At 40.2% G+C, this 19,053-nt stretch overlaps 1 protein-coding gene across 4 annotated transcripts in view; it reads right to left on the reverse strand.

The window, feature by feature from the left end:
• SNRK (SNF related kinase) overlaps nt 1-19,053 on the reverse strand; it is a 47,375-nt gene that overhangs the window by 18,126 nt on the left and 10,196 nt on the right. For 2 of the 4 annotated variants that reach the window (XM_019633246.1, XM_019633263.1), the window contains 3 exons: nt 15,882-15,943; nt 13,390-13,515; nt 12,821-13,294 (listed from right to left, as the gene is read on the reverse strand). In XM_019633246.1, coding sequence (XP_019488791.1) covers nt 12,821-13,294; nt 13,390-13,515; nt 15,882-15,943 — 662 coding nt within the window. Of the gene's footprint in view, nt 1-12,408; nt 12,530-12,820; nt 13,516-15,881; nt 15,944-19,053 lie in introns of those variants that run through there. The other 2 variants (XM_019633255.1, XM_019633268.1) reach the window with 2 other exon arrangements.

A 19,053-nucleotide genomic window follows, 5' to 3' on the forward strand; every position in this document is an offset into this window, starting at 1 on the left:
AAAAAAAAAAAAGTGATGATTCAGGCGCTTGGGTCTCCAGGACCAGATATCTGGTATCAGAGGACTAAGAATGGCATCAAGAAGGATTTTCTATTATATAATAGGGGAGGGGGGTGGGACTTGTCTTAATAAAAATTCATTTTAGTGGATATGTTTAATGATCTTTTCCCATAAAAAAAAACAACTTGCTAATACAACTAGAAACTCCCAAGGTACAGATCATGGCCTCAGCCTGAGATCCTAGGACCACAAGGGACCCACCAAGTCTGTAACTGAGGGGGAGAGAAATAGCATAGAACAGGGACTTGACATTATTTTCATTTTTAAAAAACGTTAATTGGAATTGTCTACTCATATTCAAGGTACACAGGTAAATGAACCTCAACCATCTGAAAAATCAAACTTAATGTTGATACTATTTGAAGCATAAGTTTTGAGTTTTAGACCTAGCTATAAGCTTTGGTTAATAAAAAAATGGAAAAATATTGCTTAATACAATTCCTTTGGTTAAAAAAAAAAAAAGAAAATCTTCCAACTCCTGGAGCTGTGGGAAGGAATGGAAAGCTAATGAAGTCTTGTTAGTCTACAGGCTGGAGTCACTGGTCCCCCTACTGGCCCTCAGGCTGGCAGGAAGTAAGGTCTCAGAATGAGCACTGGAGTCGCAGCTGCTAACATGCAGCGGGTCCATTTATCGTAACGCAACTGAGTCACGCTGCTTCTAGTATTGGAGGTGGAGCTGATATTACAAAGTTCCTTTCAGCAGGCTAACAAAAGACCAACATGAAAACAAAATAGAATAAAGGAGCAGGCTAGTGATTAATTTGAGAAAAAGCAATTGTCAAAAGGGGGTTGGAGAGAGTGCCATGACTACTGAGAGGTTGTCTAAAAACTCATTTCTGAAGTGAGTTATCTAGACAGCAAAAGAAAGAAGAGGGATTAGCAAGTAATAAAAACGGAAGACCAGAAGAAAGGCTTTAGGTAGAAACCTCTATTTTTGTCTCTGGCTTTCTTTTATCAATGTAGCTATGAGTCACAGAAGCAGCAGTAAGAATAGAACATTCTAAAACCACTACAGATGAAGTAGGGACCAACACCTTTTACCACACACTTACAACCAGCAGGATTTATGCAACCACTCTGCAGTTCCAACTGTGGTCACCAGCAACTGACACATGACCCAGTGCTGATGTCCAGGGCAGTGCTTTCCTAGAAGAGCTAGGACAGTTCAGAAGAATGTCGGCCCCAGGAGTTCCATAAGAAACCCCAGGACCTTTGTTCTTGTACGAGACTCGGAAACCTAATGCCCATGGTGCCCTGGGTGAATTCCTGTCTACACTGTAATAACTGCTCCTCTGCATCCGAATCTCCCAGAGCTCTGGCTACCAAAGCCTCTTCTTGCTCCTAACAAGGCCAGCGGTTGGTTCTAAGGGACATGGCCAGAGCTGACAGTTTACTTTCACAGTGAAAGTAAGAAACTGTCAGCTCATTTGGAGGAATGAAGAATATGGGCAAGTCTGTGTTTTCAGACATCTTTATTATTCCTGGTTTTATCAACACATTAGTTAGAAGCAAAGTTTTATTATTTAACAAGGAATTAGTTCTTCTCTTAAAAAATAAAGTGAGGGGAAGGGGGGAAAATAAAGAAAGAAAGAAAGAAAGAAAGAAAGTGAGAATGAATGCCATCATATCTACTTCAAAAGATTACTTTCCCAGGCCTGAACCCGTTAAAATGCTAAACACTCCATGGGGACTTGAAACATCAATGCAGCCCAAACTAGCTTACCATCTTTTATCCAAACCTGTGTGTCCCCATTTGTGTTCTCGCCCGGTCAACGGCACTGCCACCCAATCAAAACTTAGGAGACATCCCAGACTCCATGCTCTGTGGGTCCTCTGACTTCTAGGTCATGGAGAGCCTGCCAATTTCATCATGTGCTTAGAATCCTCGGAGGCTCCCACTGCCCCTCAACTTCCTCGAGGTCTCCCCACTCTGCCCTCCAACCTGGCGAGCTGGGCCACCTGGTGACCAGCATCCTCACAAAGAGCTGTAATTACAGATGCTCTCCTGTCTGCCTCCATTACTCACAGCTTCCAGGAATGCAGAATATGCCCCCTGCATGAGGCAGTGCCGGCCCGACAAAAGTTTGCTGAATGGAGTAAACTTGAAACTAAGGAGAAAGAAGTGCTCTGCACACACTGTTTGGGCAGGGTCCTCCAAAGGCAGCTGCAGCGGAGGGCTGGGGCAGTCGGTGGTCATCATGTCCTTCCAAAAACAGTTAAGAAGGGAAGGAGACTAAGAAGTGCTCGGAGTGAGTATGAGAGACAGTGTGTGTGTGAGTGTATGTGTGTGTGTCTGTGGGGGGGATTAGTGAAGACAAGCCGCAGTTTGTTTTAGTCATTTGTTTAAGGCTTGTGCAAACTTGTTTTTCAAGTCCAAAGAAAACAGGAAAAAGTTCAAGGAGTCAGGAGGTTATCGATCACACACTGTGGGACTGCACATGTTCACATAAACCCAAACCAGAGAAGAAGACACCCTTGCAACTCAGCATTCCTTCACAAATCACTACAAATCTGATTCTGGCACCAATCAGGAAGTGACCGTGACAGATGAAGAGGGAAAGAAAAGCCAGGCAAAACATGACAGCTGTGGGATTTCCTTCAGGAGACCAGGGTTCAAATTCTACCTTGGCCATTTAATTAGCTCTGTATTCTTGGCCAAGTTACCTGGCTTGTGTGCATTTTAGTTCTCTCTGCTATAAACTGTGGACACCGCCACTTATCTGGTAATTTCTGAGAGGGTGTCTGGGCCAAGAGTGCGACGTGCAGCAGTACAGAGCTGCAAGGATTGATAAAAACTGTGACCTCTGAGCACAAGAGAGGGCCTGGCAGGGGACAAGCAAAAGGGATTTTATACTTTTTAATCAACATACTTCTGTATTATTTAAATTATCTCACAAGAGCATTCATTTATTACTTGTGAAAAACATACTTAAAAATTAGCTGCACTTAATAGGATATTACAATGTGGACATACTTTAGCTGAATAAGCAGAAAGCTCTTTATAGGAATGTAAAAGGTAATTTTTAAAAGCCTGGGCAAGTTCTCCACTCACTGAGACAGTGATTATGAGCCTGTGGTCTGGGGACACTTGGTCACGTTCCCTTCATGGATTCAGAGACCAATCTCTCCACAGCATGAACAGCTACAGCAGGAATTATTTTAATTATAATTTTTCAGCACAAATAGCTGCCTTCAAGGATTTAGAAAACTCAAATAGTAAACTCACTGATGTTTCATAAAAACCATTAACAGTCTTATAAAATGTGATGAAAGGACAAAAAAGGGGCAGGGTTATGGGGCCGCAAAAATTTCAGATAAACCTGTTTTCCTGGTGGTATTGCAACACTCCAGTGTCTGGGGGTGAGGGGCCTCGGTCCCCTGAAGCCAGGGAAGGGCTCAGGCGGTGCTGCTGGCCAGCCACCCTCCAGTTCGAGCCCTGCCTCAGGGCAAACCTGAGGCTTCCCAAGGGAAAGTGACACTGAAGCCAGAGCTACCACCAGGTCCCCCACCTCGGGGGTAGTTCCAGACACTTGTCTTGAAATCGCCATCTCGCCAGAACATTCCCTGGAGGCATTCCTAAGTACCTCGGTGAGGCAAGAGTTAGCCACAAATGCGTAGCTTTCCCCAATTAGATCTTTAAAAAAATACCTTGCGACAAAGGGCTTCATGGTGGTCCATGGCACGCCTCTGAAACTGCGCCTCTGCATCTCTTTGAAGAGAGGAAGCACAGCTTCCCTCAGACTCTCCAACTATACATACAGAAGCCACGAAAAAGGAAGGACGATGTGAGCAAGGGGACTAAGCAGAACATGGAGGGCGACCACCATTCGGCTTCGGAAAGAATGAACGAACGTCCATTCTCATTCCTGTAGTTCATCTCTGTAATATTTACTCACTTAAACAAACACTGAGAGCCTGTCGTATTTACCAGGCCATGAGGATGGGACACAGATAAGGCGTACACAAACACAGCTCCCTCTCTCACGGACCTGACTATTGAGCAAGGGGACGAGGGAGCCACTTGGAGTATGCGAAGCTGGCCTCACCCCATCCCTTCCAAAGGGACAGTGACCAAGGCATGTGCCCTCTGCATTTCATCAGCCTCTTTTTTTAGCCATCTCCAACCCCTCCATTATTTTTATCCAACAAACCCGTGTGCCTACTCTGTGCCCGGCTTTGTCCCATGCGCCAGAAATCAGTGTCTCCAAAGAGCCTCACTCCACAGTCTTGTTCTCCTGCTCACCAGACGGGGCCCCAAATGCCGAAGTCCTACAATTTTCTCTGAATTCATATTTTAAACTATTAAATTAGGCACTGTTTTACACTATACTGGATATAATTTTAAACACATCACTGTAAGTCTAATAAAGCAAGGTAAATTAGGTAAGCCGGTGTTTTCCAAAGACAATGTAGGTCATATAGAAAATGGGTTACATAGGATGACAGGAATAAGAACTATAAAAACAGTGAAGGACATGTATTTGGACTCAGTTCTAAGGAAGCCCCAGTTCCACACACAGCACAGTCTCCGCAGGTTAACGTGGCTTAGCTCCATGGCGCCCTGTTCTGTGTCTGCTCCCCACTTTCTCCACCAAAGTCAACACTAACATGTGAGACTCTGACCGACAGAAACCCCGGCCCTAGACACAGTAAAGCGCGCTCTGTACGGTAATGCACTTGTTTCCCAAGCTGCCAATCTAGAGTCATGATAACAACTCAGGACCTTACACGCACCTTCCTGACTTGATGGGACAGGGATTCCCCAGAAACTGAGGCCTGCCACTGACTGGTCCCAGCAGGGCCATCTCGGAGTGTGCAGGGGGGTCAGATGCACGGAAGACATCTTCTTCCGTGGTTCCTAAAAACACTGCAATAACTGCACTTGCCCATTCGGAGTCTGTGCAGATATGTGCAGTCTGACTAACAGGGTTCCAAATTTATTGTGTTAAACTTGGTTCTAACGACTGATTTTTTTTATTTTGCGAACCAGACTCTTCCATAGTTTATGTTTCTCCACCCCATCCCCCCCAAAACAATCTTAAAAAAATACCCCAGCAGATGTGCTGTTTTCAGCTCCCTGACAGTTTGCTATACTACAGCCTGAGCAGAAGTGGTTTCAGTTTCTATATGCATTTCTGTATTAAAATAGTTATTGTTGGGGGTGGTCTGAAAAGCTTTTCTGAAGATCCAAGAAACTAGCCACTTATCAAATAAATACCAGGACTTTCATTTCTTTTATCTAACATTAAACACACAGAGAAAAGTACCTACTTTAGAAGTTAACCTAGTCCCTAAATACAAGTAACCCAACGTTCTGAAAGTTAAAGACAACTAAAAACACGTGGGAGAAAAACACATGAGCAAAAGTCCTGGGGCTGCACCTCCTCCCAGGTTCCCCACGGCAGCCAACATTTCAGGACATTTCAGAAATTCTCCCGAGGATGAATTTCCAAAGGAGGAAGAAAGCACCACAGAAGGAAAACAGGCCGTGATCCTTAAACACGCCATGGACTGCCAGCCAGGGCACCACAGAAACAGGCCATCCTGGGATGTCTCCGAAGAAGGATGGGCTGAGACCTACAGCTGCCTCCTGAAGGCGGATTTTGCCTCTGGCGCACTGCTGAGTACCCGTGTCTTCATTCACATAATCCCTACGACAACCCCACAGGCAGGAGCTATTACCAATCCCACTGCACAGGTGGAAGTAACAGAGACCAGAGAAGGGTGTCAAGCGCAGGGGTGGGCAGTGGTGGGGCCTCCACCTGTGGAGTAGAAGGCAGGGCCTCACCAAGAGGGTGGCATGTGGGCAACAGGAGGGTCGGCAGAGGTATGGCAGACAGAAGGGACCTGAGGCAGGAGTGGGTGTGGAATGTGACTAAGAGTAAGGAGGCGGTGTGGCTGGAGCTGGCCAGTGGGAGGTCAAAGTCAGGGAAGAAATGGGGAGAAACGGGGAAGCCAGTCATGAAGGCCATGTTGACCTGTGAGGGCTCCAGTTTGGGTTCTGAATGAAATGGGAGGTCTTTAAAGTGTTCTGAGCAGAGGAGTGACATGAACAGACTAAAAGGAGCAGACCCAAAGGAACTGACAAGCATTATCTTTCTTATGCGTGGTGGCTACCTGAGACTGTCACCTCAGTCTGCGGAATTCCCTTCCCCTTATCGCTGTTCCCCATTGCAATTCCAGACTTACCCTGGCCCAAAGCCCGAGGGCTTCCTCTCAGCCTGCATCATTTACTGGGGGCTCGTCCAGGATCAAAAAGAAAGGTAAATATGATCTGCGCTTTTCTGTCTGCCTTGCCCACCATTGGCCTTCATCAATATTTTGTTGTCCCTTTCTCCTATCACACAAACAATAAGCCTTCGTCAGCCAGTTAAAAGCGACAAGCGTGGCAGCCATTCTTCAAGACTCGAAGGACAGGCTTAGCAGAAGGGCTCTGGTTAACCCCCTCGGATGCCGGCTGATCGGAGGGATGTTGAGGGAGACGGCCTGAGTCGGCATGTGCTAACATTCTAAATAAGCTTACTTTTAAAATCATGTTATCGCTACTACAAAATGTGTCAAAAAAATAGCTTGTGTAATTGACTTTGGATTTCATCGAGTTAAGAACTAATAAAAGTCACTCAAATAAGGTTTTAAATGAAACTTTCCAGTAATAGTCATATATTGGGGATGTTTTGATGTGATTTCTCAACATCTACTGACAACTTAAGATTTTAGTTTTGCTAAGTTCATGTATTTCTAGCTTCTTGTCTCTCTCTCTCTCTCTCACACACACACACACACACACACACACACACACACACACACAATCTCCCTTAGGTGAAACTGATGAGTGTTGAGAACCACCAGTTTAAATCTTACCATACCACTAGTGCAGTAAATTATACTTTTCAAAATAGTGTCAACATATATTTCATTTGCTCTAAGCCTTATAACACAGTCAGAACAATAAACACTAGAGCTAAAAATACAGTAGGGAAAACATTAAAAACACACAAATCATTTGTATCATATTTTTTGGGCCTCTTGCTGAAAAATCAATGATTGAGTTAGCCTACAAAAGCCATCTTTATGGTACCTATAGATTATACCACCCATCACATTTCATGCTCAAGAATCTTTATTACAAGTATTAAATTCAATAGTAGCTCATTTATAAAACCCAAAAGATTTTACTCAAGGCACAGACACTCTGCTTCCTGCTTCCCAAATACTTAATTATACAGCATTCACATTATAAGGCAGTACTTTGTGAATATACAGAATACTGAATAAAGTGCTTTTATTTACAGAGGGTTCATGCCAGATCAATTAATTGTGGCTTCTGAAATAACTGTCATTTCTCATAGGCATGTAAAACTTCAGAAAGTTTAGGGAAGGGTTTTCATTTTTCTTTGGTTTTATATGACAAAATGATGTTATGCTTTGTAAAAGGTATCTTTCAGAGTATGTGACCTTGCACTTGGCAGTTGGGTTTTGGAGAGTGTATGCCACATTTCTGTGGATATATTTTTTAGTTCTCAACAACTGAAAGCTACATGTGTGAGTAGGCCTGGACCCCAGGGTGCAATGCATTTTCTGCTGGGCACATACCATGCAGGCAGGTTTTGTTTACCTTTTAAGATAAAACAAGGTACTACTACTTTAAAGCAGACCAAATTTCCTTCCCTAGGCAGAGAAAAGGCACAAATCAACCCTTATAAATGCATAATCCCAAACTCTACACTAGAGCCTAAAGCTGTGACACAAGCCAAAGGTCTAATCTAGAAACCATCAGGGCCCATGTGTCCAAATGTCAAATAGTCTAAGAGTAAGCAATATACAATTTAACCAGGTTCTGACTCTGGGAAGAGAAGTTCCAAGTCAGGAAACACTGAAACATTACTAAGAAACATTGTATCTCTCGCTAATAAATGGTAACTTTGTGACAGGAAATAAAATTGTACACACTCAGATTTGGTGCAGCCTGGGAAGCACTGTGAAAGCAACATCTTAACAGCTTTTCTGGAATAAACTGAAATAAAAGCAAGGAGTTATCAATTCATGACATAAACTATAATAGATTTATATAAACCAAAGAGAAATTTTCCCATTTGTGGGTGTCTTCTGGACTATTTTAAAGCTCTACCACAAAGGTGTTATGGCTTGGGTAGTACTATCTGTAAAGGAAGGAGTAATCTTCCAAAAAATTTTTTTAATATTTGCATATTTAAATATTTGAACATACAAGTATACACATAATGCTGCAATCAGTTCTTTTGGTGGGGTGGCCACCCATTTGCTAAATTCTCTCGAAGACTCTTTTAGAGGAAGGCGTATGCTGAGATATTTTATCACAGGACTAGAGCAGGGCAAGGAAAAACTAACTGCCTTAAGTACATTAAATGTGGCTTCCAGTTTAACCACAACTCTTAGCTTCAATATGCCAAGACTTCAAAAAACTCTCATATTATACAAACCGTAAATTGCATATAAATTAATAGTCAAGAATGTCTCAACTTATGTTTTACTAATCTACTTTTTCACAAGGCAGTTTTTTTCAGATAGACCAGGTAGTCATTTTTAAATTGATGTTCTTCACCTGCAATAAGTTAGGTCAAAGAAAGGAATAATTAAAGACATTTATTAGTATCTTAAGGATACAATTTTAAAATGTGTCCATAGCCTTCATCAGATCTTAAGGCATTATTAAACTAAAAAAAGTTAGGAACAACTGCTCTAAAATAAATACAAGTACGTGCTTTTAACATGTGAAGGCTAAATGCTCTCACCTCAGTGGATGCAGGATAATTTTTGGCTGATTACCTGGTTTTAAAATTGTTTTATTTTAAAAAATATAGTATAAGATTAATGTTTGTTAGCATGCATTTCAACACTACAAAAACCTAGTGTGTTTCTACCATAGCGACTTTCATTCCCAGACCATAATCAGGCATTATTAAAAATAAAGCAAAAAGGGCTGGCCAAGTGGCTCAGTTGGTCAAGAGTGCGAGCTCTGAACAACGGCAGTTCCATTCCTGGCCAGAGCTGAGCTGCCACTAGATGACAGGATGGCTCAGCTAAAAAAAAAAAAAATAAAAATAAAATAAAGCAAAAAATCACCCCTACACATCTAAGGAACATCTACATTGAATTACTTGTCTTTCTGGCAATGAATAATATATATTATTTTTTAGCTTTTTATTTTGAAGTAATTATAGATTCACAGGAGTTGCCAAAACAAACAAACAAACAACAACAAAAACCCAGGGCGATCCCATGTACCCTTCCCCCGGCTTCCCCAGCAGCAACAGCTTGCTTAACACCGAAGCAGAACTAGAGCACAACATCGAAACCAGGAAACTGACATCGGTCAAGTCCACACAGCTTATTCACCTTTCATCACTCATTTGTTTGTGTGTAGTTTCCATGCAATTTTGTCACATGTGTAACTGCCACCAGATACAAAAGTGTTCCATCACCACAGGGCTCCTTCATGCTAACCCTTTATAGCTACACCACTCACCACCATCTCGAACCACTGGCAACCACCAATCTGTTCTCCATCTTTACAATTCTGTAATTTCAAGAGTTATGTAAATGGAATTACATAGTACATAAACTTTTCAGATTGGCTTTTTTCACTCAGCATAATACCCTTGAGATCCATCCAAATTGTTGTATCAATGGTTTGTTCCTTTTTACTGCTACATAGTATTCCAGGGCAAGGATGAACCAGTCTAAGCATTCACCCGTTGAAGGACATCTGGGTTGTTTCCAGGGTTTGGCTGTTACAAATAAAGCTGCTCTGAACATACACGTGCAGGTTTTTAGGTGAATATAGGCATTCATCTCTCTGGGATAAACCCCGGAGTCAGGGCTGTATGGCAGTACATAATCAGTTTTATAAGACTGATGAACTATTTCCCAGAGGGCTTACAGGAATTATCCTTTTCTTGTTACTCTTTTTCATAGTTGTTCTAGCTACTCTAGGTCCCTGGCCTTTCCATACTAATTTTAGAATAATGCTGTCTATGTCTACAAAAATGTTCCAGGGCTTTTCATAGGAACTGCATTAGATCTACAGATCAATTTGGAAAAAACGGACATCTGGACTATGTTGCTTCCCATTCACAAACATGGTTTGTCTCTCTATTTAGGTCTTTGAGTTCCTTCATTAGCATTTTGCAATTCTCAGCATAAATTATTTTTGCAATGAGTGTTTTGTTAGATGCACACATTTTCTGTGGCATGATTATAAATAGTATTGTTTTAAATTTGTCTCCACATATCTGTTAATATACAGAAATGCAATTGATTTTTTTTGTAATCTTGTATTTTGTGATCTTGCTGAATTTATTATTGGTTCTAGGAATTTTCCTGTAGATAGCTTCAGATTTTTCATTGTAGGCAATCATGTCTTCTGCAAACTGAGGTGGTTTTATTTCTTCCTTTCTAATCCGTATGCCTTTCAGTACTACGTTGAATAGAGTGGTGAGTGTACATCCTTGCCACGTTTCCGAGCTCACGGGGAAAGCATTCAGTCTTTCACCATTAAGTATCTTAGCTATAGGTTTTTTGTAGACACTGTTTATCAAGCTGAGAATTTTCCCCTCTATACCTAGTTTACTGAGAGCCAGCAAAGAGTAACATTTTAATGTAGGGCAAAGTAGAGATTTATGAAGAAAATAACTCAAGTTTTTTCATATTCATAGGCATGCAGACACTTTTCACAACTGTATAATCTCCATTAAAAGCTGAATTGCACATTGTAGAGAGTGTATACAGATGGTTTGTTTACATTCCCCAAAACTGGTTGCACTGACTCTACATCCAAGCCTTTGAACCGCATTAATATGGAGCCATGCTGTAAGTAATTTAACTCTCAGTGATGTCTACTGCATATCAACTTACCAAATAGTAATTAATGCAGAGACTGGACAGTTCATCTTTGAAATAGTTTGTCTATAAACTAGGAAGCATGTAATACAGGGGTTTTCAGTTCCAGAGATGTACCATCCTAAGAAGCCTCTAAATCTCAACTGAGATGGCAAAGTTTTCAAGACTAAATTTAATTCATTTTAACTTGAAAATAACTTAAACATTTTAGTGAAGTAGGAAAAAAAGTCATAAACAATGTCAGGGTTTTATAACAACTGAAATGTATCTGTATCTGTGATCTAAGGAACAGTTTTCCCATTTTAGAGTTTCTATAATGAAGAGATCTTTAAAGCATACTTTAGTTTTGCTTTCTAAAGCAGAGTAAGCTCTTTCCCAATGCTGCTTTGGGATCCCCTCCTCCCCACCCCAAGTCACTTGGAGCCTCACTACAAGCAGGCCACCCACAAGGCAAGCAGCAAGGCACCCATCAGTTTCGGCAGAGCCTGATCTCTCCAGAGCAAAGGCACGGCGCGTGCCTTACCCCAACAGGCCAAGATTCCTTCCCCTGCCTGCCCTGCCACTGTCTAAGCTGATGTAACAAGCAGCAATAAGGAGTCTTCCACTATGCACACTGCTGCACTGGACTGTACATTCCTGAAAGCCCACAGAGGCAACTGAATCAATAGCTCACTGAGCGTGACCTAGCCACCCTTCTCTCCCCAGATCCTTAGATGTGACAGAAAAGGTACATAGCAGGTAGGGTCAGACTGGAAGAGGAAACTAGAGCCCCAAAACCCACCCGGCAGGAGTTTCTGGGGTATTTCTTTCTAGAAGACACACACTGGAAACAAAAAGGAATTGCACCAAGACAACCCATAGCAGGATTAACTCCTATCACTCAGTAACTCACCATGCATGAATGAGCAGAAACCTGATCCAGGACGGAGGAGTGACTGTGGGCATTAGGGGCAGAGGTGTGCTGACAGTCTGTGAATTAGTAAGACCAGACATCAGGACATCCCATGTGGCCACACCTTGCTCCTCTCCCACATTCACGGTAAGTAAACTACATTACTCAGGCATCATACTCACAGACAGATACGAGGAAATCTCAAAAACAGATAAACACACAACTAACAATCCCTAAGCACCTAGGCAAAATGAGCATACCATGAGAAACCAGTGCATCAAACAAAAGAATACACAAGAAAACCCACTAATGGAACACTCCCACAAGTATTAAACTATGTGTCACAGAATGAATGAATGAAACGAAAATAAAATTAGTCTCACTTCAAACTTTGCACTGGCAACTTTAGAGGCAGAAAGACAGGGAAATATCTTCAAAGTTGGGAGGAAGATGATTTTGAAAATGTATTTCTATACCCAGCCAAATTACCATTCACATACAAGTATAAGACAATACTTGTATCTGATTTAATTCTATTTTATGGATGAAGAAATGAAGAAGAGGGGTCAAGTACACACTGTTCAATGTCACAATTAATAAATGGTTCCAATGCCCAAATTCTTCACATTGCACTGTAATGTTCATAGGGCCTTTCCACTATGGGTCTCAAACAGTCTTCACAGGAAGGAGATGATTAATCTAAGAAGATAGGACGAATATTCAGACCTTAAAAAAAATTACAATAAGCAGATGAGATTACCTTAAATGACAACTTACTCATTTTCCTTTGTGCTGGCAAATATACTTTAAATATTTCACATTTAAAGGGTAAAAAACCCAATTGCCAGCTTTAAGGTTTTATGCATAGCATTCATAAAACCCAATCTGTTACAACACATTTCATAGAAATTCTCTTAGAATTATTTTTAGATAAATAACTGATTTGACCAACTACACTAAGTAGAATTCAAATACTGGAAGGTAACCTACCTACTGCGGGTGCGTCATACTCATCACCAAGCAGAATTTCTGGAGCAGAATATGCAAGAGATCCACAGCTCGTAGTGAGTTTCTTCCCTGGTTGAAATTTGTTGCTGAAACCAAAGTCTGTCAACTTGACAAGACCTTGTTTTTCAAAGAAGACTACATTCTCTGGTTTTAAGTCTCTGTGAACCACATGGAGTTTATGGCAGTAAGATATAGCATGAACTATCTGAGCAAAGTACTTCTTGGCTAACTCTTCATTAAGTCCTTCCTCGTGTTTCATGATGTAATCGAACATATCTCCTCCATCCCCAAGTTCTAGGATAAGGTATAGTTTGGTCTGGGTGTCAATAACTTCATAGAGGCGAACAATGTTGGGGTGCTGCACTAGTTTCATGCACCTCACTTCTTGGAAAAGATGACCAGTAGCTAGTGTGTCCAATTTTGTCTTGTCAATAACTTTGACTGCCACTTTTTCACCTGTAAAGACATGCCTGGCAAGTTTAACCACTGCAAAGTGACCTCGACCCAAGGTTTTATCCAGATCATATAATCCAGCAATCTTTCCATCATACCCTCGCTTGAATCCTGCCATGCTGGTCCGACAGAAGAAACAATATTTAGACTGTTTGAAATGGATCTTCTCATATAAGAATATCTGGTGAAAATAAGGAATTCATTTTCAATGTTGCCATGGACACCTATAAAATAAGAGGAGAAACAAAATTAAGATTCTGTGACTTCTCCTTCTATAGCTTCATTTAAAAAAAAATTAAGAGAAGCTTGAAGCAAATAAATTAAAACATAAAATGAGGGTCATTTATAATAGCCTGTTTATTTAGGGTTCACATGATACAGGTTGAGAATTTAAATACCATATTAAATTTTACAAACTGCAAAACAATTACAATAGTTTGTTAAAATATTTTCTGGTGATATCAAAAATAAGAAAACTAGCAAGTTTGATAAGCTATGTTTAAAAAAAAACATTTTCCAAAAGTAATTTCAATTAGTGTCTTTAAAAAAAAAGGCAAGACTTGACAAGAAAGGGAAAACACAAAGAATAAACACTTGGACAGAAACCCAACTTTTCCTGTTATTCCAAGCCTAGCACTATTTCCTATGAATAATAATAAAAAAGAATTCCTTTGGTGAAGCCTTCCCTTACTCTCCCAGCTGGAATTCCCTTCCCACTCTGTATCCCCTTGGACACCTCCATCCCCATGGTCTTATTCTACAGGTTTTTATATATGCCATCTCCATTCTGAGACTACAAGGTTCTTGAGGTCTCCAAGGTTCTAGTTTTTTTTCTTCTACCCTCCTCCAACATCCAGAACAATGTTTCACATATAACAGGTAATCAAAATTTTGTTAAATTTTAAAATGCAACTTTTTCCCAAAATGTTTACAAGGCAATTGTTTGCTCTTGTGTCACTGGTGCCTATAACAGTACCTGGCACAGTAGGTGCTTAATAGATATTTGCTGACTGACTGATACTCATTATACTTGTTATTATAGTTATGCTTAACTTTATTATGGTTTTTCAACTCTCAAACAAAACCCACCATGATCAGCTTGTATTTCAAGAATAAACAAGCATGCATTCTTAAAGTATTTAAGTCTTAAAGACCAATGTCATATGGCATTTAAAATTCTCCATCTTTATAATATGTACTCTAAATATAGAAATAGGTTCTTATAAATGATCCTGACTCAGAAAAACAAATAAATGTATAAAATTATACACATTAAGATGTCACTTTAAAACACACAGACTGAACTCCCACTATTATTTTCTCACATCAAAATTTATAGAATTAAATAACAAAATCAAATGAGGACTACAGCTATCTCCCAAGGCTAGCTCTTCCCTATTAGTGCATCTTCATCCCTTCGGTAGAGCCTTTTCTAATGCTCTCAGTAGACAGTAAAAAATAATACCTGAAAATGTGAAGCTAAGAACAGTACTTATATTGTTTCTGAAATTAATTTCAGAAACCAAAACTAAATTGTTAATTCTGTTTCTATTAGGATTTTTAAAATAAGAAACCAGTACTATGAACAAGTATTGGGGAAAGAAAATTATTTTCTTCTATCCTGTGTATTAGCCTTGGCATCCAAGCTAATAATTTTAATGACAAGATTAACAAGAAATTCCAACTGGAAAGATATTGCTTCCTTTGGACAGTTCTCTAAAAGGATGTGTAATTCAGGCATATTTAATTTTCAACTCTAAGCTAACTCCAGGGGGCAGAAAACTATCTTTAACTTCAATTAATTATAAAAGGGCAGTAATTATTCTTAAAATTCTACCCAAATCTATGTTTTTATTGTACAAGTTTGCAAATGCAACTTTAGTTTTCAAAACAAACTTCTTCAGGCTGCCCCCAAGTTATATAATATTTGTTTTTCTCATCTATCACTTTAGTTTAGAAGTATTCCTGGAAAGTAGCATATAAATCAGATTTAAGTTGGTTTAAATTTTTATTTAATTAATTAGTTTTTAAATTTTTGGTTTACTGCAGAAGTAATAAATTAATATACATATAAGGGAAAAGTATTTTTCTGGGACTCAGACACTATTATCACTTTGACTTTTCTCTTCTCAGAACTGTGCCAGCTAAAGAGCACTATGAAATAATTTTTGATCTACTATCAAGTTCATGGGAAAGAATCTTGTAGGGTCTCTTCAAAATGACAGACTACCCTGTAGTGAAATGACTAATCACTCTCACTATCAAGGAACTCTTTTGTACTTTTTTTGTACACACACCCCTTTTTCAGTGTTTATGAAACTACAACTGTATACCTAAAACCATTATGATGTTATGATTAACTAAAGGTTGGGAGGGAAAATATCCTTGTTATTGAGTATCTTTTAAAATACTAGTCCACTGTCTAATCTTACTATCAAGTGTATTTTGAGTTACACAGGAAGTAATTAAATCATATTTTTGATCTTTGAGGATCTTGCAGTGCCTGAAAATCATTGTAAACATCAATGCCAAATGTTAAGATGTGGCTTATATAAAATAAAGGTGACTTTGTACTGGCTCCAAGACATACCCTGCAAACTGCATACTGAATAATCCTTGTTATTACTGTGTCTTGTTAGGTGCTTCTTTCTCCTAAAAGAAAACACAGAAAAAGAATTTTTGTTTAGTTCTACTTGTTTTAACTTTGCTTAAAGTCAAAATATATACCCTAAGACTGAATCCAGACAAACGATTACAAATGGCACGTTCGTCTTTAGTGACCCAGTCTCCCACTGTCTTTCTCCCCTCTGTGAATCACAACCCACTCCAGGGATCTTTAGTAGGTAGGAATTTCAATGAACAGATACCCAGAGATTGTTCCAGGTAGACAGGTCAGAAAGGCTATTCCATTGGAAGGAGGATGAAACAATAATAATGAACAATAGTAAATTCACCATTTTCTAAACGCCTCCTGCATTTCACAGAATCCTTCCTTGCAGCACAAGGAGGCTCAAAGTTGAGCAAGAAGCAGAGTCTGTGGCTCCAAACCTGCTCCTTGTGGCTTCCAAGCCCAACTTGTCGGCAGGAGCCCCCAGGCTCATGAAACACTGACTCCAATAGCCGAGGAGGACAACCTTTCCAGCACACTGTCCTCTAGCAGGCCAGGAGAAACCGATGCTAATGCCACCACCAGGGACCACAAAACACCTTTGCATTAGAGGCTTCCATTTAATAGGAAAGAAGAAACTATCAGTGTGAACAAGGAGAATGAGCAGATCATGGTACCTAAATTCATGGCGCAGGGAGGGCACGCTGACTGGAGGTGGCCCTGCAGCCCTTCCCAGGACCGAGATGCCACACAAATAATTAGAGGCCTAAAGATTCATACCAGGCCAGAGGCAATTTACACAGACCACTGAAGGGGAGTGGCCAGGTCATCAATCATTAAGCTCAAGTTCACATGAGCGTGGGGGAAAGGAGTGCAAAAACAGCCAGGAAAGGTGAAAGAAGGCAAGGTGGATGTGAAAACAAGCTTACTGCTGGGAGTGAGGAGCAGTGGAGACAGTTCTGCAGCACAAACCGGGCCAGCAACATCATGGGCACAGGCCCACACCTAGGGACAGGTGAGCCCTGGGATGCCTACCTCGTCCTTCAGCTGCAAGTTGGATACAGCAGTTCTTCCCATCACCTGTGACTGCTTCTCTTTCAACAACCTGTTTCATCTACAGCCTCTCTGGCACGGCAGTGTGGTAGTCCAGTGTGGGTGACCATTGGTTCTGAAGGCCAATGACTGGGTTTGAACCCCAGCTCACCAATCACTAGCCAATGGGACCTACACAAAACCTGATGTCTCTGTATGGTCAGTTTCCTCATTAGAAATTGTTAGTTGTAAGAGTAGAACCTCATGGGTTCTGGTGAGAATTATGGGGTTGTCGGAAAAATCATGAAGTATTTTTTCTATGTTTTTCATTGCAAAAATGCATCATGACTTTTTCGACAACCCAATAAATGAATTAATAAAGTGTTTGGCATAAAACCTGGCACACAGTAAGCATTCATTAAATACTAGCTACCACGACCAACATCACTGTTTTAATGGTGGTAGTCTCGCTCACGCAAGTAGAAATTCTTTTAGTCTTCTACTTTACTTCAAGAAAATTAATTTACTGAGCTATTACCTCTCTTTGGCTTTCATAAAAATTCTACTGTTCATTTTCCTAAAATATGTTAAATTGAAAATAGGTGCTATAAGGTTGATAAAGGAAATAACGTCTCTAGGTAAGCATCAAAGTCTGATGACTTTTCAATAAAACACTGCACAAAATCTAAGCATTTGCTTTTCAAATGATATTAAGATGACTCTCTATCAAATCTATCCTTTCAAAAAAGGACTAAATATTCCTTTATATTTTTCCCATCAAAATAATAGTCTTACAGAAAAATCTCAAAAATACAAAATAGAATGTAGAAAGAATAAAGAGGCACCCCCAATCCTACCACTGAAGATGAGCACTACTCATATTTTGGTGGTCTTTCTGCAAAATTCATATACAGCTTCTTCTTTATTTTGCTTTACAAAGGTGTGATCATTCTATAATTAACTTCATATTCGTATCCTGCTTTTTTACTTTCTTATCACTTTCCTTTTAGTATTTTTTTTCAATTATGAAAGGAGTATCTATACAATGTAGGAAAACATATAATTAGAACATATAGATTTGCGAAGAGGAGAATTTTTTTTTAATTCATCCGTTATTCTACCCTCTGTGATAATCTCTGTTAACATTTTGGTGCACAGCCTTCCAAATTATATTCTATGTATAATATATGCCCAAACACAAATATTTAAATAAAAAGGAACACACACATACACACCCACGTGAATACATGGCGGGGGGGGGGGTGGTGTACCCATTTTAAAGTATTTCTCCCCACAAAGCAATACAAGTTCATTTTAGAAAATTTGGAAAATGCAGAGAAGCACAAGAGAGGTAAAAAACCCCACCTGTGATATCATCGAGGGGACCTCTCTTCAGGTTTGGTGTACGTTTATCCTTTATACCTATGCTTCTTTACAAAACTAAGCTATTGCATATGAAGTGTGATAACTCCTTTTTCCTCTACATGATGAATGTTTTTCCATGCACTAAGTTATCCTAAATCAGTATTTTTAATGACTACATAGCTAAGATGACATCTTTTGAAGCAGGCAAATCACTAAATTAGGCCATTCTAACGCAGTCTTCCTGAGTGGCATATGCTCACACATGTATGTAACTAGGCTGGACCTAAATGAAGCAGGCCAAGTAGTCAGGAGTGTTTATAACATGGAAATTCATGTTTGAGAAACAAGTACTAGTATGTGTTGCAAGAATATACTGATGCTCTCCCAGCTAAGAGGGCAGAAGCAACTGAAGTGTGCGGGTGTGGCTAGAGAAGAGGAAGGAAGTGTGGGTGGCCCGACACACATTTTGCAAGCTGCTGAAAACAGTTGTAGAGCCAGCCTCTGTTAAACCTACTGTCATTTTGGAATTCACACTGTTAGTCTTGTCAAAATTCACTTTTAGCTTTTCATTGACATCATCACCACGGCAGTGTGGTCTGTAATCAAACAAATGTCTCCTACTCACCCCCCCCCCAGGAGAAGTGAGGGCAACATGGCACGCGGAACAAAGGTGGCTCCGCTGGGATACCCATTAGGAACCAAACCATGGCATGAGAAAGGAGAAGTGTTGACCAGAAGGGGCCATGTGCGGAAAGCA

This window comes from Hipposideros armiger, unplaced genomic scaffold (genome assembly GCF_001890085.2).
Source record: "Hipposideros armiger isolate ML-2016 unplaced genomic scaffold, ASM189008v1 scaffold_18, whole genome shotgun sequence".
In the NCBI taxonomy this organism is placed as follows: Eukaryota; Metazoa; Chordata; class Mammalia; order Chiroptera; family Hipposideridae; genus Hipposideros; species Hipposideros armiger.